This window comes from Solea senegalensis, linkage group LG11 (genome assembly GCF_019176455.1).
Source record: "Solea senegalensis isolate Sse05_10M linkage group LG11, IFAPA_SoseM_1, whole genome shotgun sequence".
Lineage (NCBI taxonomy): Eukaryota > Metazoa > Chordata > Actinopteri > Pleuronectiformes > Soleidae > Solea > Solea senegalensis.
The window spans coordinates 12,034,336-12,055,068 of record NC_058031.1 but is presented as its reverse complement, the minus strand read 5'-3'; the positions used below and the strand labels follow the sequence as shown (position 1 = coordinate 12,055,068).

At 41.2% G+C, this 20,733-nt stretch overlaps 1 protein-coding gene across 4 annotated transcripts in view; it reads right to left on the bottom strand.

The window, feature by feature from the left end:
- The window catches only part of samd11 (sterile alpha motif domain containing 11), a 1,171,052-nt gene extending 1,152,782 nt beyond the window's left edge, over positions 1–18,270 (bottom strand). For 2 of the 4 annotated variants that reach the window (XM_044038044.1, XM_044038045.1), the window contains exons 1-3: positions 17,099–18,270; positions 15,970–16,061; positions 4,716–4,891 (exon numbers count right to left, since the gene is read on the bottom strand). In XM_044038044.1, coding sequence (XP_043893979.1) covers positions 4,716–4,891; positions 15,970–16,061; positions 17,099–17,801 — 971 coding nt within the window. In that variant the 5' untranslated portion in view covers positions 17,802–18,270. Of the gene's footprint in view, positions 1–4,715; positions 4,892–15,969; positions 16,062–16,168; positions 16,320–16,813; positions 16,905–17,098 lie in introns of those variants that run through there. The other 2 variants (XM_044038046.1, XM_044038047.1) reach the window with 2 other exon arrangements.
- Between the last annotated feature and the right edge of the window lie 2,463 nt (positions 18,271–20,733).

Below are 20,733 nucleotides of genomic sequence, written 5' to 3'. Positions count from 1 at the left end.
GAGATTTTTTACACCAGATGCCAATGTCCCATTAACAAAGCGTATTATAAATATAATATGATGTATAATATAAATATTCAAAGATTCCTTTTTAATAGCTTCCATGTCATGTGAAACCACTGATTCCAAAGTTATGCCAGTTTGATTTACTACCCGACAAACAGGACGCGTCTCCTTGTTTCTCTTGTTGTGTCTGGATTATTTTTTACATGTGCACAAATATTGTGAAAGTGATGTTCAGAGGAAGGTTTTTTCCAAGCAAAGTACAGTTGGTATAAGTCACATCTTTTGTGCACCTTTCCCAAAAGATGATTTAAAAATGCAGTCTATTTCCACAGTATATCAGACCTGAAGACATTTCAGCGATGTCCGTGTGTTTTCATCCAGATGGTTTTTTGGTACAATGAGCCGCTTTGAAGCCCAAATACACCTACTGGGATCAGGAAATGAAGAGGGAGCGTTCCTCATCCGACAAAGTGAGAAAGACAACGTTGGATATGTTCTTTCAGGTAAAAGAAGAAAGAAAATGATGTACATGTAGGTGCATGATAATTAGAGAGAGGTGACTGAATGTATTTAACAGTGAGAGACACACTGGGGAAAAAAAGGAACAAGGATAACCTAAAAATGTCCACATACTGTATGCAGCAGAAGAATAACAGTTTAAAAACATTTAAAAAGAAAGGCAAATGACCAGGGGCCTGTCATCCTGGCTGTATGTTTGATTAATAATGCTGCTGATGTGTCACAACTGAAATTACAACAAGACTAAATCCACTCTCATGTCTCTTAAACTGCAGCTAGTTAACAGAGGACAAAATCCACCTCTAGCACCTATAAATGTCCTTATAAAACAGTTTGGTCTTCATAGCCTAAGAATAAGCCTTTTATGTATATGTACTTTAAATGTTACACACTGGGCCTTTATTGGGGTCACTTTACTATGATACAAACCTTAACTTTGTCTCTTGTATCTTATATACTGTACATAGTTAACCCTTTAACACCGTGTATCATGTTTGCCATTGCCATAGTTACGCGACAGTTTGTGCTATCGGAAGAATTAGAACAGTTTCTGAAAGCCAAGAAGTTGCACGTCAAAGTCAATATTGTGGTCATTAAGCTACTTTCATTTGTACTGTTGTAGGAAGCCGGAGAATCATTGAGGGAGGGAAGAACACCTGTTCATAGCGAAAACAGGCCTGGTTTTGCCCATTGAAAGACAAAGAAACATTGAGAGACTCATAAAATGATGTTTTATACTGTTCAAATTTCAAATTTAGATTTAACCCACAAAACCTGTTGTTTGTGTTCAACTGCGGTGTTTTTCTAAATAAGCCTTTTTGTTAAATTGTTAAAATAGTATTTTAACATGTAGTGAATTGTAAGTAGCTGCCAGATATTGGAGGTTATTCTGGAAAAATGGGCAAAAGCACTTAGTTACAGGACACTCTCTGGTCCAGATGGACACAGAGGTCTAGGTGTTAAAGGGTTAAAACATAAAAAAGTGATGTCTGTGGAAACCTCCAGTGGCACACAGGTTCAGTTATTACACTCTGAATGTTTAATAATCCATGGAGATTAGTTTCTCAGTTAAACTCTCCTGGAGCCTTTATCATTCCTAAACCACTTCTGGTATTCGGTCGTATCGTTCAGTTTAACCAGTTTCTGCTGCACGTGCAGAGATATTAGTTTTTCATAAATAATTATATGAAATTCAAGTGAAGCGGCATTTCAATAAGGTTAAATATTAATGTCTCAGGTGTGCGGATGTTTTTGCCTCTTAACAACTACTGTGGCAGTGAACAAAGTTTATGTAACGAGACATTTTTAGGAGACTGGTTTCTTCTGCTCTTTCCTGACGCTGTGTATGTGTGGGTGTGCATCTCTCTGCAGTGAGGGCAAGTACTCGGGTGAAGCATTTTCAAATCCACCAAGTTGGTGATGGTAATTTCAACGTGGAGCCCAATCGCCACTTCAGCTCTCTGATTGACCTGGTGGAGCATTACACCAACCACAACCTCATCAACACAGGCAGACTGTCGACCCACTGCAAGAGGGTAGGACAAGCTGTGGCTCTTTACTTTTGCTTTATTTGTTGCTTCCTCTTATTTCTGGAACACTTGGCAAAAACTATTTAAAAAAAGCAAAACACTTCCTTGTGTTTGTGCATATGCCAAATAGTTGTCTTGCACCTGAACCTGAAAATAACATTTCTCATGCAACACAGCTGCAGATCTGATGTTAGCTGAATGGCTAAAAACTGTGATGCTTGGAACAATGATGACCTCAGCCCCACATGCCTGTCAAAATAAAATAAATGGTCAGTTTATTAGGAACTCCTCCATCATTTGATCTGGCGTGGATTCAGCAGACAATAAATCTGACCTTCATACATCGAGTGGAACGTGTGCCATGATTTTTGCAGCAGACACACTGCTCTATGACGATTGTGGAGGGTGTAGTGATCCTTTTATTTCCTCTACATCATTCACTTTAATGAGGGTAAACACACGAAAAAAGAAGAAAACAAAGTACTGCTAAACTACAATATTTCTGTCGTATGCTTCCTCATCAGGACAAGCCCAACACCCCAGATCTGAATCATTTAGAAGTGGATGAGTGGGAGCTCCCAAAAAACGAGTTCACCCTGGGGGAGGAGCTGGGCACTGGCTACTTTGCTGATGTCTACCAGGGCCGCTGGAAAAGCCGTATAAATGTCGCCATCAAGATAATAAAAAATGGTATGTTTTGTCATCTTTGTTGTTGTAATGTAGATGACCTCATAGATACTTTAAAGGTAATAAGCATGCCATTGGAAACTCATCCCATATTTTGTGAAAAAATAGTTCTTCATATCAGCCTGCACATAGTGTGATGCATTGCTCAGCTGACAAATGGCCCAAAGATACTCACTGTAGCAGTCACCCCAGCCTGCATACATTCATGTTTTTTTTAGTTTTGTTTGTTTTTTGGGTGACTTTTTGGGTGACATATTAAACTATGACTTTTTGGACGACTTACTAAAGTATGACTTTTTTGTCACATTTTGGACGACATACTAACCTGTGACTTTTTTGTCACATTTTGGACGACATACTAAAGTATGACTTTTTTGTCACATTTTGGACGACATATTAACTTGTGACTTTTTTGTCACATTTTGGAAGTCATACTTTGGAAGACTTTTTGTCACATTGTGGACGACATACTAAAGTATGTTTTTTATTTCACATTTTGGATAACATACTAAACTATGACTTTTTTGACACATTTTGGACGACATACTCATCTGTGACTTTTTTGTCACATTTTGGACAACATACTATACGATGATTTTTGTCACATTTTGGACGGCATACTAAAGTATGACTTTTTTGTCACATTGTGGACGACATACTAAAGTATTACCTTTTGTCACATTTTGGACGACATACTATACTATGACTTTTTTGACTGATTTTGGACGACATACTATACTATGACTTTTTTGACTGATTTTGGACGACATACTATACTATGACTTTTTGACTGATTTTATACTATACTATGACTTTTTTGTCACGTTTTGGACGACATACTATAGTATGACTTTTTTGACTGATTTTGGACGATATACGATACTATGACTTATTTGTCAAAATTTGGAAGTCATACTATACTATGACTTTTTTGTCAAAATTTGGAAGACATACTATACTATGACTTTTTTGTCAAAATTTGGACGACATACTATACTATGACTTTTTGTCAAAATTGGACGACATACTATACTATGACATTTTGGTCAGATTTCGGACGACATACTAAAGTATGACTTTTTTGTCAAATTTTGGACGACCTACTAAAGTATGACTTTTTTGTCAAAATTTTGAACCTACTAAAGTATGACTTTTTTGTCAAAATTTTGGACGACATACTATAATATGACTTTTTTTATAAAATTTTGGACGACATACGGCAACTTTTCAGGCAAAATACCATGGCTCTTCTGTGAGCTCAATCACTCAACTGACACAGACAGGTCTTGAACCATCAATCCTTGTCTTTGGAGCCCAGTCTCTTACCCATTAAACCACTATAGCTTTCAGCAACTTTTTGAATAACATACTAAACTATGACATTTTGGTCAAATTTTGGATGACATACTTAACGATAACATTTTTGTCAAATTTTGGACAACATACTACATTTTGGTCAAATTTTGGACAACATACTACATTTTGGTCAAATTTTGGACAACATACTACATTTTGGACAACATACTAAACTATGACATTTTGGTCAAATTTTGGATGACATACTAATATAATATTTAAAAATTTGACAAAAATGTCATAGTTTAGTATGTTGTCCAAAATTTGACAAAAATGTCATAGTTCAACAGTTTTGAGAAAACCCCCACACATTCTAAACGTGCAGTGTGGTTTTAACCGTATGTCATCCTTATGTTCATTGTTATTTGTGTGTTTGCTGCTCGCTGTATTGAGAGACAGAGGGAGAGACACATGAGTTATTCGGAGCCATCTTTTAACTGCCCTACCCACTGTATTTTCTTTTAAGTCCACCCAAACCCGCCCGACTGACCCACAGATTATTGAATTGACCAGTGCATCACTATATGGGATATTAACTGTTCTCGGAATTGTGTTGACCCACATGTGAAACCATCCTACAGACTGCACAAAAATCCAAAAAAGTCGAGAGAGCCTCACCTCTTTTTCATGATACTATAATGCAATTCGTCTTCTTGTTTTATGTGGGCATGATCACTACTGGCCCGCTCGCTGCCTTCACTGTCGTCACTGCTGAAGATGGAGGCCAGCTCCTTCTTGGGCACCCGGTTGGGGGGAAGGGGAATGGTGCGTTTTTCAGCCAAGCGCCCACGATTCTGCACAACATGGCACAAAAGGAGAAAATACATTTTAGCATCAGGAGTCACTGTTACTTGGCCCTGGAGTACAAAACATGAAAACACACATGTTGGCCATTTAAACGTGTTCTGAGACTGAAATGAGCTCTCACTTGTGTACAGTTGGGAGGAATCAAGACTCCACCATGATGGAATCTTAGTTTTATTTAACATTTTTGAGTTGAAACACAGAATCTGTGTTCTGCTCCCTTGCTTGTTGAATACCTCCTAAAAGAACACATTATGGCTGCTGTCAGTGATCTTACTGCCTGTAGCTAACTTTCTGTTGCTGCATTAGTATTCCCCTTCTTCCTCCCTACATCACCTCATAAACGTGTTTGCTGAGAGAGGCACAAGCATCTCAACTTCAAAAACATAGAGGACAACCTCATTTTGGAGATTTGGACCGTGATTGGAAAAAGTGGGGCTACTTGAAAAGGTTTTTGCTGGAATTACTGCCAGAGCCCTGACACTAAGAGACTTTTGACACTCTAGAGCTGTGATAGCTGTCTGAATATAGAGTTAACACCTATTTTACCTATTCTGACCGAGAGCAGCTTTAAATAATGAGTACCAATACAGGAGGAGGTGCTACTTCAGTTTCAAAAAACACAAATTTATATTTTATATATATTTATGTGTATGTATATGTATACATACATACATATATATATAAATACACATATATATATATATATACATATATATACATACATACATACATATATATATAAATACACATAATATATATATATATATATATATATATATATATATATATATATATATATATATATATATGTACATAAGAAATGTATAGTACCCTATATTTGAAAATGTACTGAGCATACGCTAAAGTAACGATATGACAAGGCTGTGGAAGCACAACAGTCAAAAACTGAAGGGAGCTATTTCAGTAATTATAATTGAATGGAAAACATATGCATTAACATATTCCCATGAAAAGACACAACAATATACAACAAGCAAAAAACTGGTTCAGCAGCCTCAGTTGGCACCAATGAACCAAACTGAAACCAACACGAGTGAAACTTCAATCACATATGATCTAGTTGCACGTACACATGATACTGAAAATAAATCCTCTAACACACAATTAGATATGTCTGCAGTAACAAAGCAACTTCCTGTTGCTGTTTCAAAAACAAAGAAGTTAAAACACTTTAAACCAAACTGTTTTGTGTTTTTTTTGTTTTTTTTAAATAAATATATACAGTATGTATATAGAAATTAACTTGTTTATTTTTCAAAACGGTCAGGAAAGAGCAGAGAAAGGCTGGGATAAAGAGAAGAGTGTGGCTCTAGGGTCATTATGAATTGAAGCTGGGTGACCTTTAATGTGACCTGAAGAGGTCACTGCAGATTAACAAGGACCTCTCACTAAGACAGCAGTGGGAGAGGAGAGTAAAGGAGGTTTGGTCACATTAGGAAAGGGAATAAGGATTAATTAACAGGGAAGAGCAGGTGTGGGTCTGTGCAGGAGGGAGAGAGGACAGAGGAAAGAGCAAAGCTCCACAGAAATAAGGTCTGTCCAGTGTGGGAGAGTGGACATGGATTTGAAACAATACCCCTCCCCCTCCTTCTCTGTTTGTGCCGACATCACAACTCTTACCCCCGGACGCCTTCAAGCCCTCTAGCTATCCCTTCCTCTACACGCAATCCTGCTCTCTACCACTCCTCCCCGCTCCCCCCTTCCTCCGCTCTTTCCATCCCAGGAGGTGCGGCAGCATGAGTGGCAGACGGGGGCAGGAGGAGGGATTTGGGGCTCCTAGCCAAGAGGCAAACAGGTGCAGCCCCTCTGGAGTCTCTCAAATGGCAGACATTAAAAACAGTTGAGGACAGAGACAGAAAGATGAAAACATCCCCCAGGATGAGCAGGCTCGCTTTTTTTCATCCCGAGCCAGAAAAAAGGTTTTTCCTCCTTTTTTCTTTCCTGACAGAGGTTTCCACAAGTTCTGCTCCAGTATTTGAGGACAGTGGATCACTTTCTTACACTCCCTCTACTTCCTCACAAGGCCTTGCTGTAGGAAGGAAGTGCTTGCACTCATGCGCACATCTGTTAAAGTAGGTACTGACACATTGTCAGCCCTGACTTGGCCGAGCACGGCACCAACACACCGCTGTCACCAGCCTCAGTCATAGACTCTCACCCTCACTGAAACCATAGCTGCCAGTGGGAACACATGGAAAAACGGATTTTAGTCATTTAACAAAGGATTATCTCTACTCTATCATAAGAGATGGTCTACAATTAGACAGTTTTTTCCAACAGGAAACTAAAGTTTGTGTCATGTCATGTCTATCCATAGAGAAAATCAATAATTTTACATTTATGAGTTCTCAATCCACTCTTCCCTACATCAGTGAGTTCAAAAGTGTCATTCGTGACTTTGTGTTTAAAATCCTTCATTCAGATTTACATGAATGACACAAACTGGCCAAAAGAAGGGATCTGAAAGTTTTCAGATAAAAAGCAGCAGCATGTTTTGAGGATGTTAATTCAAACTTTAGCAGTTGTAAATTGTATTAGGCAAGTATTTTGTTAAGTGGCCAAAATCAGTTAGAGTCAGTGTCTCATACAACCACACAACACACAAAGGTTGAACTATTCTCCATCTCAAAGTTTGTTTCTTGCTCTATTCATGTTGTCCGAGAAAACACTCTGACACACACCTGTTTCTTTTCCTTAGAATTCCCCTCCAAAGCAGGGGACTTCACTTGGAGCAAGCAAGCATTACAGTGTATACAAGAATAGTTTGTTTAACAGCAGTCGTGACTGTAGCCGTGTGTGTGTGCGCGTGTGCGCATGCGTATGTGTGTCTGTGACCGTGTAGACAACCACCCACATGGCCGTGACATACCCAGGCTGACAGCGACCCCCCCTCCCTTCCCCCCTGTCCTCCCGGAAAGCCCCCGATTCTTTCTTTAGTGGCACTGACGCAGAACTGGGGGTGAGCTCCCACAGCTTCCGGCAACACTTCCGCAGCACGGGGGTGGGATCTCTGAAACAAAACACGATGCAAAACACACCCCTGGCAGCCCACGTAGGGGCGCTGAGAGGAAGGGCGCCTGGACGCTCAGGCTCGTACATGCACACACAAACACACGTGCCTATGCACAGAGCTGAAGCAACCTTACTGTGTGTGGTCAACCTCCTTTCAGCCATGGAAAAAAGTCTCTCATAAAAGTCCCACTAAAAGCACCTCTATGAATATTGCCTCCCACATGTTCTGTCTGACAGTCAGGCAGCCAAAAAATATATCTGGGCTTCACATTTACACACACACACACACACACACACACACAGGCGAATATATTTCACGACATACTGACCACATTGTTACACAACTTATACAATTAGAAAATATGTAAAACATTCGTATAATACAAGAATTCTCCAACAGATGCAATATGTTCTGAAACCAACACATGCGAATATAGTTCAACTTAAAAATAGTGAATTTTACATGATCATTTCTGCTATTAAATAACTATGCTAGTTGGATGAATATGTATTAAAAATGACTATTGTCTTCGTTTTTCCTCAGTTCTCCTGAAGTTATTAACATTGGGGTGAACACATTACAGTAGCCTATGCTTTACTAGAAGTACAATACACAATGATTGTGAAGTGATTCGGAAAGTGGCAGAGATTTGATATCAATGCACATAATTGAGGGGATTTTAATAGATCAATAATGTGTTTTAGCTTTGGTAGATATCCACATAACTGCCAAAGTTCAGGTCTTCTTAAGACGGCAACAGTACTGAATGTCATGAGGGCTGAGAGTTGAACAAAGTTCACACAACATTATCTGACGATCTGCTCGCCGACCAGTTCTGCAGGTCGCAGCCAAGTCGGCATTCATTTCATGTAAAATACTGTCGCCTTCCCAACGTGTCAGACTACAATCTCGTTTTCAGAATGCTGGAAATTTGATCTGAGTTTGTGATGACTCCAGCCACCCCAGCCAATCACAGACATGGACATGCTTCATCAGAGAGGAAAGAAAAAGAATGAGCAATGCATCATTAAAACACAGACAGCACTGCAACAATAACAATTTCTGCAGTCGACTTTTAGATGTGAAACCAAGACCACATGAGACAACACGTGGTCTACAGGAGGATGCCAACACGGAAGTAAAAATATAGTGTATAGCCACCAGGGGGCGACTTTTTGGTTTAAAAAATAAGCTTTGTTTGAATGTCTATGGAAAAATAAATAAGGCCCATATGGACACCAGTGGGGGGTGACAGTTGTTATTGACGTTTGGGGGCTTCAAAAAGTTTAGATTCTTATGGGTGACCTAATAACCAAACTAGCAGCTCCTCCTGGTAGTGTGTTACACCTCTTAAGTTGTGTATTGTGAACTTGGATTTACTAAAGTACACAGTATTCATGTGGGCTAATAATAAATATATAATATAATTCATTCAAAAAAAACCTGCACTTACTAAAGTTATTAAAAACAATCTTAAGGAATGGTACAAAGTCAGAAGTACAACGGCGTGATCTTTACGAGACAATATATGCTCTTCCTACATTAGCATTTAAAAGGTAGATGTGGGTAATAAAGTTAAATAATTGAAAGAACGACATCAGCGATAACACATGGTGACTGAACATGCTAACATTGACAGCCACCTATGCATTTGTAACATCATTTGGGTGGTGTCCTGAAATCATCAATCCATGGCCGGAGTTTGATTTGAAGTGAAAACCATTACAGGTTCATTTCACAGCTATAGTACAAACAAGCCGCTAAATCCAAGCTAATCATTTATAAAGCAATCTAATCTTTTCTCTCTAAATTTAAAAGTCTTTAAAACCAGCTCTTGGAGGAAAACAGCACTAATAAGTGTGTTTTCTTTTTCTCTCTCTTTTTGCGTTATTTTCTCAAAGATTCAGCACCCTGCCACTGGCTCCAGCTAGCATTAGTGAACACACAGACACACACACAGACACACACACACTCAGCGGTAGCCGGCCGTGACATTCCTGCAGCTGCAGAGCTCTCTCTCCCTCGCACGCGCCCCCCCAGCGATCTCCCTGGGGGACGAATGCCTAATGAGTCACGCGCCTGTCTGCCGTTACCTCGCAGCATGTATTGTGTGTGTGTGTGTAGGCGGGATGGAGGGCCGATTTGGCGCGAGCAGTGGGGGAAAGGAGGAGGGGGACTGAGGAGACGACGCGTAAGAGAGGGAAAAAAACTGAGTGAGGGGAGGTTGGTGGGGTGGGGGAGGTGTCATTACCACACTCACGTAAGCGCTGTGAAACAAGGCCAAAATAAACAATCGCTCTGCTGTGTGTGTGTGTGTGTGTGTGTGTGTGTGTACCGTGTGTTGTGTGAGATTCAGTTCATCATAAAGTACAAATTACAAAAAAAATCTTTACTTTCTTTAGTCTCACTTCCTTATCTCCAACTCAGCCGCACAGAATGCTGGGACATTTTCACAGGTGCACCTATATGAAGGACATTTAGCAAAAAAATGTAAGCTTCCGTAGCGTTGAGGTTGCATAGTATGCAAACATGGCTGCTATAACCTGATTACAGTAAATAATCTCATTAAAGTAGTACTTTGATTTAAGTGTGTAAACGGTTTGCACTAAGTAGATTTCCTTAGTAACCCAATAATAAAGTTTATATGATCTGGCTGATAGTCATGCTAGTACCACACATTAAGACGAAAAAAGACCGAGCTGATGTTTGTAGCATTAAAACATTCTCTTGAACGCCTAGCATTAGTTGTGACGCAAAAGGTGTGTTGCTGTCATCCTAAAATAACATTTTTGATTTTATATTTTTCCCTTCACCCCCCCAGCCATGACACAGTTGGTGTGCAAAAACACCCATTTGCATCACTTGTACTCCCTGACCTTTCTGATGCATGTGCAGAATCTAAAACAGTGAAAGAAAATCTATGCCACTGTTATACCAAGCAAAAAAAGGGAGACTTTTTATTTTTTCCTAATCTGGTTATAATCAATTATTAGGGTGCATGTAAACACACTCACTGCCATATCTGCTCCAAAGATTAAGCAAAGATTAAGACTGGCTGTGAATAAACACAGAGGTAATTTGAAACAAAAAAACGAGGACAGACATAAAACACAAACATACACTTAAACTAAGTTAAAGCACGCAATACAAGGCTTACAATGTTTTAATTATTCTGCGAAGGCATGGTCATTTGTATGTGTTGATTTTATGTGAATTCATTGTCCTGTGAGAAAAGACACATTCTGCTCCTGCCCTCCTATAAAAATCTCATCAATAACTCACTGTTGTCACTTGTTTTCTCTTGTGCCGACACATGAGTGATAAATTTAAGTTGCTGCAGCTAGTTTGTCACGTTGTCAGTGTGCAGTATATTCAACAAGCTTTCAGGACATAGACTGAGGGGGAACATACAGTATATCAGCCAAGTAAATAACATGAACACTATGCTTTCTTTACTCAAAATATAATCAGACATATGACAAATCAGATTTTTCTACATTATTCAGCTCTCAAAAGATGTGTGCAGATAATTCTGTGTGTGTGTGTGTGTGCGTGTGTGTAGTCTCTAAGCAACACTTGGTGGTTCAAGGCCATGAGAGAGAGAAAAAGACAAAAGTGAGAAAGCACTGTCGGGCGGACAGACATGCGACTGTGTCTCCCTCCTCCTCATACATACACACGCACACACAAGCGCACACACTCTCCTGCACCTTCAGCCCCCACGCGCTGAGTCGAGCGGGCAGTTGCAGCCCAGTGGAGCGGCACAGGGCAAGGAGGGAGGGAGGGAGGGGGCAGCAGGAAGGAGAGGGGGTGAGGTGCATAGAGGGCGAGAGACGGTGATGTGGAGGGGAAGGGGCGGGGGTGTTTGGCGGTGCTGGGAGGTCAGTGGCAGTGCAGTCAAGCATGCATGTGCGCCTCTTGCTCTCCCCTTTCCCTCTTGTTTTCCTTCCTCCTCCCATACTCTCTCTCTCTTTCTGTCTCTCTCTCGCTGTGTTTTGATTGGCCCGCCACGACTGCCACGAGAGAGCTTTACAGGTAACGACCAGGATTTCACTCAACTGGCAAATAAGGGGAGTAAAAGCAAGCACAAGGTTGGGGATGAAAATTGAACTTGTGATTTTTGTTGATTTGGTCCCAACAAGGCTAACATTTGTTCCGAACTGTCACTCAGCTACAATTTAAAGTTTGACACACTTTCATTTAAACACACAAAAACAACACTCAATAATCACAAATATATGTACGTACGTACATATCTACAGAATAATGATCAGCAAACTGAGACTATTGCTGACTACGTATGATAATCAAAAACACTGATGAGTTTTGCTTCCTAGTTTAACCTTATCTTTGCAAAATATCTACATAATGTTAATAATGATGAGCAAACAATGAGGAATTTTACTTCCTAGTATCACCTTAGAAACATTACGTATATATGTGTGTGTGTGTGTGCGCGTGCAGAACAGCAGAGGATTCAGAGGAAATCAATGGCAAATCTAAGGCGCAAACACACACACACACTCTTCAGTGTGATAAACCACATTCTGCTGACAGATGCTCCACCTTAATTTAGCCTCTTTTGAGCAGAGTTTGTTCATTGCATAAAGAAGCTCAATGAAGCATGTGAATACATTGTTTAAAAGATTAAATAATAAATATTAAACAGTTTATAAAGACCAAAAGCAGCAACTAAAGCATTTTCACATGCATGTTTATGCAATTCATGATGTATGAAACTGAACTGCACAACAAATCATATGAAAAAAACTCACTATCTCTATATGTAAGCTTGATTCTACATGACCATAAGACTCTGTATTGTTTTTCTATATGACTTCAGCGGCTTCAAAAAATGTGCTCCTTCTTTTTTCCCCGACCAGTGACAATGCAGCGTTACAAGAAGTGATGCAGATCCGAAAAAACTGCACTGAGGAACTAAACCCAGTGAGAGTGAGTGAAAGACACAAGAGATTTACTGTACAAGAGAAAAGTTATGAAAGGACACTTAAAAAACATTACATTTCCCTTTGTTGTATTTCCTTCTATATTAGGCAAATGGGGAAAATAAACATGTAAATTAATGTAAAGTGGGAGGATCATGAGAGAACCGTGATCTCTGTTCTAGGCATGAAAATCATGCTTCTTGTTTTTTTTAAAACAAATTGTGCAACAGTGACATCTTCATTTCTACCAGCAAGATTAAGATCTACCCCGAACAAAAAGCTCATTAAAGGCTCACTTAATCTCTAACTTGTCTCATTCACAGTGAGATGTGCACAAATAAGTGCACAAACACCCTTCCCATGATGACAGCTCTGCACACTTCTGGGCCAATGACCGATTCCATTGTTACCATAGCAACATATCTGGAGCAACACAAGTGCAACAAACACATACAACTGAAGCAGCAGCGTACAGAAGGAAGTAGATCTCCAACACTCAGTTATACGTTGTCTATAAAGTGTGTGTAAGAGTGTGTCTGTGTGTGTGTGCGTTTCAAGTTCCGCTTTGCGAGAGAAGTCCTTGATTGGAGGAGGTTTTTAGAAGCCAGAGGAGGCGAGTGTAATTTCCTCCCGGCCTTCGCCAGTTCCGCTGAAATAACAGGGCAGAGAAAGCCCAGCTCTCCTGGGAGGAGGCACGCACACACACACACACACACACACACACACACACTAACGCACACATACAAATGCATACAGCGAACAGGCAAGTCATTCAGACATCACAGTGGCAAATAATCACAGACATGCGTACGAACGTGGAGCTAAGAATCAAATCAACACGCATGAATAATTCAGTGTCATATTGTTAACATGCAAAAGTTAAGCTGCACAGTGTCTCTCACATAGCGAACACACAGCATTGAACAACTTCAAAGGGCGACTGTAATAACAGTTAAAATTACTATGAGAGAGAAATAATTTAAGTACTTGATTATCACATAATAACAGGATTTAACAGAAAGGTAGCACACCCTGGCAGCTCATCATTAACGGCGTATCAGTCATAAACTGCTTACATTTCTGCGACGAAGAACTTTATAATGGTTATTATTTAAATTCCAAACAGTTGCATGTAACAACAGTTCACGTCATGTCTTGTCATTACAAACAGCTTGTGTCTGGGCCGACACAGCAAATTAACTTCCATGAGACCTGAGCAGGCAGGTGAAATGTCTCCCCACCAGCTGCTGCACTCTTTTTTTATGATCGCCTGCCTCATGCCAATAGCAAAACAAGATCACTCCAAGTTCAGCCGTCAAACTTTCAAAATAAATGTCTGCATGAGGTAATTTGTGTCAGTCGGTAGGCATGTAATGTGTGTGTGTGTGTGTGTGTGTGTGTAAGAGTGAGTATGAGAGGAAGAGGGAGAGAGAGAGAGCTCATCAGTGAAGGAGTACTGGCTGCCATGCCCTGAGGGGAGTCAGTGGGGAGAGAGGGAGACGCCAGTACAGGCCATACAAGTCCCACTGCCTTCCCTCCTCCGCGTAACCCTCACTGCCTCGCACTGAGCTGCCAACAGACTTTGCCTGTGTGTGTGTGTGTGTGTGTGTGTATGTGTGTACATGTGTGTCACAGTGGTATTGGTGGGTTCGACTTCAGGCTTCACCACCACACAAGGCAAGAAAGAAGAGTGAAGGCAACACCATCACCCTTAATGCTCTCATATCCCTGTTTACGTCAATAACAAACTTTTACACCGTCACAGCTTTAACTGAAGTGGAGTCGTACAAGCCCTTGCAAGCCAGAAGCTAATGGCTTTGATATCTGTAATGAGCCTAAACATAAGCAAATGTGCACAGATTCTGAAATTCTGCACTTGAACATTGAACATTTTTACTCTGTTAGCGTGCCCCCATTTTCCCTCAGGAGATTCATTTTGGCTGAACTCTGCGTGTAAGAGTACAGGTCTTCATTCTTGTCTATGAAAAACGTTACCTGTTTACCTGTATCACTCAAACACCTCCGGCTTATCTAACCCACCTTTGCCTTGCGTGCCTTGCACACAATAATCAGCAGTAGCCACGCTCAGTAGCTCGCTAAGCCTCTTACACCCTTCCCTCAAGATTAGTGCTTGGGAGCGACGACAGATGCACTCCGTGGTGATAAACACACACACACACACACACACACGCACACACACAACCTGTGTGAACAGATTTGGCGACAGTGAGCCGGCAGCGTGCTTGCTCATAACTGACAAAAACACACAGACGCAGAGTGGTGATGCCATATTTGTGACACACCTGCAAGGCCTCAAGGTTTGGCATCATGCCCTGGGCCGAGCCCCGAGGGAAGCACAAGGCACACAAAAGTTCAACAGCCAGGTGAGGAAACTGATTCAACAAGACAGAAGAGCCCGACAGCCAATGACACCTTACGTCAGGCAGCCATATTGGCCGGCTCAGTACCTCTGAATAAAAGGCTGTTTGATTCGCAGTGTCTGTGAAAGGGTGAAAGTGGATTCGATATTCATGCTGAGAAACATTATCATCAAAGATGACATGTGTGCCTGGAGGTTCTTCACTGTCAAGGTTACAAAGAGAGACAAGGCTCCCATACACTCTCTCTCTCACATATACACGCTCACATCTACTGTTTCATACATGACACACGATAAATATCCCAAAGTGTGCCTAAACCTGCTTTCAAAATAAATCTATTAATTAAAAGACCATAATCTGGTCCATGAGGGGAAAAAATGAACTGGCTTTACTCGATAAAAAAGCCAACCAAATACAGACATTTATCATTCAGTTGACATACAATAATAACTAAAAGGAATGTGTGTCGCAACAATACTGTACCAAATGCCACAAAAATAGTCTTTTTAAAACTCTTTGAGAAGTTAGGACCGTCACCAGTGACATCACAACATCACATTAACCCTACATATCACTGTTAAAAAAAAGACAAACACAAACTAAATTCCATCTGTAGCACCTCCTGGTTATCACATTGTCACAACAAATGGACACGCAAGGATACAGCAGCAACAGCAGTCAGACAGAAGATGAAATATTCTTACCACTGGAGATGAAATTCGACAACCAGGACAGTCACAGATGGGAGGGTGCACCTGTAAGATTCCTTTGGACATGAGAGTCTTAAGACTTTTCCCTGCAATGAGAAAAGCACACAATAGAGACTTTCAGGGAATGTGAACCATCGATTTGTTCTCCAGCCAGTAAAGTCTTCTCCTGGGATAAGAGACAAGATAAGCAGACCTGATTCTTCAGTCCATCCTCTCCAGACCCAAAGTTTTCAAGAAATATTATCAGCAGATAATCACAGAGTGAAATTGGAGGAGTCAGCACTTGCACCTATGGCTCCACACTCTTTAAAATCTACCACAGTCCAGACTGAGTGATGAGACAGATAGACTACAGCCCACTGTCACCTGTCTATTAGAATCAGTGTATTCAACTATCAGACCATGATTTTTGACCTGGGGGCGACACCCTCCCTCCACATCACCTCTCCTCGGCTCTGCCTGAATGAACTTGAGTGTACGTGTATGTGCCTTATCTGTGGGCGCGCGTCACGCGTGATTATAGCGCAAAAATAATCTAAAATATCAGTACCAAACAATAACAATGAGTCTGTGGATACAGAATACATTGTTTTACTCCATAGCTGACTCATTTAACTTGGCTGCAATAACACAACAACACGTATTTTAAATGGTATTGAATGGACAATCAACACAAAACATTTCAACAAAAACTGCCACTTATTGTATCCTACGATGTGCAAAAGTGTGACCACACATGCACAAGTGCAGCCTGACCAAACGGAACGATCCATCCCATAATGATTTAAAAACATAGCTCAACTGTCAAACGTTGAATGACCCATGTCTAACTTTTCACCTCAGTTCCGGTGCAGTCTGATCCAGATGCCCCGGTTTTGGTGAAGAACCGCAGCCCAAAGTCTGTGTCGAAGCCTCGGTGTGTGTGTGTGAGCGAGTGTGTGTATGGAGGATATGCGCCTTTTCTCATCTGTCTCCTTACGCACGGACTGCTGTAACCCTTTCACTCCAAAACACAGCACCCAGCCACGAGAACGAAGTTGGCGCCCGAGATAAGCGGCGTTTAAAAAGTGTATAAATCACCACAAGACGTCCAAACCGTGAGCTCAGTAAAGGTTATTCTTACCTTTGTGTCTAATACTCCGTTTCCAGTCTTTAGCAGTCTCTCGTCCACTGACAAACTGGAACTCATTGGGGGTGAGCCACTCACCCCGGTACTTAATTGAAGGTCCTTTGCTGCCTTGGCACAGTTTATTGATATAAAGCAAAGCCTTGTTTTCCCCGCACTCCACCTCGATGCACGGCTCCCCGTTGTCGAAGAAGGGCTGAAAGTCGGGGATGGAGGAGAACCTCTCCAGCATTAAGTCGTCCGTGTGATGGTGGAGATGCTGGTGATGCAGCGCCGCCGAGTCGTGGAGCCCCAAGTACGCGCGGTGATGGGCGAAAATGTGGTCGTAGGGCGGCGGATGAGGGGTCACCACGGGGATGGCGGCGGCATTTAAAGGGGCCAAGTATTCGGACTGGTTGAAGGCGGTCAATGCCATGTCGTCTCCATCCAGTCTCTCCTTTTTGATGGCAGGCATGTTCGTGGGAGCCGAGCGCCGATAACAAGTGAAAACCTGCTCGCTCGATCCAACTTGAGCGTCCTCTCCGTCCGTGAGTTGGGCTGAGCCAGACTTGGAGACGCGCCGCTTGGTTTTACGCAGAGCCCCCGTGTCGCTGAGAGACAGCGGTGTGCTGAAGTTGCCGGATAGATTCCCATTCAGTAGGTTCCAGCTCGCAGCGGCAGCAGCTCTCTCCGCCAGCCTCACAGATCCAACCTCCCACATTTAATCACACTCGCTCTGTTAATACCTGACAAGCTGGGAAGCTCTGAGTCGCGGACATGTCACCAGTGGGTGACAGTTACCGACGTCTTTCTTATTTCTTTGTCTTTAGTGACATTTTAAGTGACATTTTTTTCAACATTCACCGATCAGTGACTCAATTTTAACCTGGTTGTGCTTGCTTTTTACAGCAACGCACATAAACTCGGTTGTGGGGGAGCCTGCACGTGGCTAAGAAACAATATCACAGCCAATAAAGTTATTTCAAAAATAAAATATAGAAAAAAATATATATTCCCTCTGTTAATTAAACTAATGTGGCATATGGTATAAATCAGAAACACGGGCTATGAGCCAAACACATCGGGCTTAAATCTCCACAGCGTTTGCTCAACGTTAATACAGTTGAAAGTTTGTAAAGAGTTGTTTTTAACCCCTGCGTGTGTCGCTAAAGTCACGCTGAAGTTCACAGACCCAGACCAAACAAGATTTGCACTCTCCGCCGCTTCTCAACTTGGCCCATTTAAACAGCGGAGGCTCGACGAGAACCCCCGCACAGGAGGGGGGACAGCGAGGGACGGCCGTCACTGCGACCATGTCAGTCAGGAAGTGGACAGTGCATTCAACACATGCAGCTCAATGTGAAACTTGTGATGATAATAAAAAGATAAAAAACCACCATACTAGAGGAGGAAGATACTATACAGATCTTAATTCCTGGAATAATTCAGGGGAAATACTTTTTATGAAAGTACTTCAATAAGATTCAGGTCAATTGAATTATATGCAATGCTTCTTCAATGTAGACCCAGTCTATTCAAATGGCTGCCCATAATCAATGTCCTACAGTAGTCTGAAAGTTTTGATAGCAGTGTTAGTGTGTTTGTACTCTGTTAAAGGCACTTTGAGATGTCTGTGGGTCACATGACATAGGTTTATCTCCTTTCAAAGATAAACAAAGGCTTAAAATTGTGCACCATTTTGATTTCATGCACTTTGAGTTGCACATGATATGACAGAACACAGTTCTTTTATGATATTTTTAATGACTTTTTGATGTACTGTCATCACCTGCTGCTTACTGGCTGCAAAAAATGCCTGGCCCAGCTAGATTTTGTGGTTTGAAAACGTGGCCCAACTGAATTTGTAAATAGTCCTGATGTAGACATCCATTTTCAATTCCAAATTCAGAATAAGCTAAATCTACCACTGCTTTCTTTCAAATCCATATTTGATAAAGAACCAGTTTCCTATGTCTTATTTCTCATTTTGTGACAAAAATAAAGCAGGATCACAGTTCCATGAATCATTTCAGTGTGTGCATGGAAACAAACTTGAGGCCTAATGTATCAACACATTTTTGACATTATAAATATAAAGGGAAGTCTGTCTACATCACGTGGGATTATTTTACAAACAAAGGTCTTTTAACCAGTTAACCAAACCATTGTCAAACAAGGTCACAGAATGCTCATTAAGCCAACCAGCTCCACATGACTCTGTGTGTCTCACTATAGTGCTGTGTGATCTTGTGTTGCCCTATGACATTCCCATGTCGCACCCAAGAAGGGAATGATTTTATGTGAAAAGTCCAGTCATTCTGCAGTTTGACAGGATAAATACTTATTGCCTTCTGCCATATTTAAAACCCCTTAGCTTTACATTAGGCTTTCACCATTCATTTAGGCAAACAGATTGTACATGAGGAATTTACGATCAAATGGCTTACAGACCTTCATCCTTGAAACAGGGGCTTAATGTCACATGTCACTCCATGATCTACCCATGACGTCTGATGACAGGTCATGTCTAAATGAAACCATCTTTCTTATCCACCTACAGGGACAACAGCTTGCCCTGACTCAACCCACAGAAACTATAACCACTGTAATTATATTGGTGAGAAAACTGCTCAGACGTGTGAACAGATCAGTCAGTGTTAACCCCCCACTCACTCTATTTTACAGAATAAGTATTTTTTTGTGTGTGTTATTGACCAATAATTCCATTATAATCAAGTGAACTGTGAGAATATGACACTTCACAACTACTGTAAATCTGTCACATAATGGGTTGGCTTTGACCAATCACAGAGCAGTTCAAGAGAAAGTGGGCGCTGGTATTGGTTGTTCCACTACAACTGCATACAGGTCTTTTCCAGTGCAGGACCAACTCTCCATCACTGGTAACAAGAAAGGAAGGTGTAAAAAAGAGAGTTAAAAACTTAATGAAACTCAAAAATCAACAGTTTCCAACAACTTGTCATTGATAATTTAGTGTATTAAGTGGTAATGTGTATATAAATATTATGATATAATTACACAAAATACAAGTTTGGGTGGGTGTGATCTGGCAGGATACCATTTTACAAAACAGGGAGAACTGTGAAGTGTGAGCAGCTGCTTTAGACTCTTGTGACAGGTGAATGAGTCGTAAATACTGATACTTTTTGTATGTCGTATTTTCTAACACGTACATAAACACAACATGCATCAGGTGTATTTTTTTATGTCATGTATACTATATAGTACTATATAGTGCTGCAAGCTTGTTCCATCAATTGCAGTAAAAGTCTCCAAACTGTGAACCACATCTTCTGTGAGCGTTCTCTCTCCACCCTGTCCGTGGAGCTTGTTCCCCTGAGCTCCTGGAGCTGGTGAGCAGGATCACATCTGACCCCCATCAGTGGAGAACCACCCAGGTGGATCCACCACAGACACATGGAATAGCCATTTCAGCAACAGAGGTGGGGTCCAAAGCTCTGTGTGTTAGGGGCCTATAAATCAGGCCAAACTGACTCCGACACACACACAGAAAAGAGGCACGCCACACCGCAGGCGGAAGTGGTGCACGGAAAGGCCAGAGACCGCAGCCTGGCCAGAACTAGTATTATACCTACAGCTAAAAACCGGGCAAACACAGTAGACATTTACAA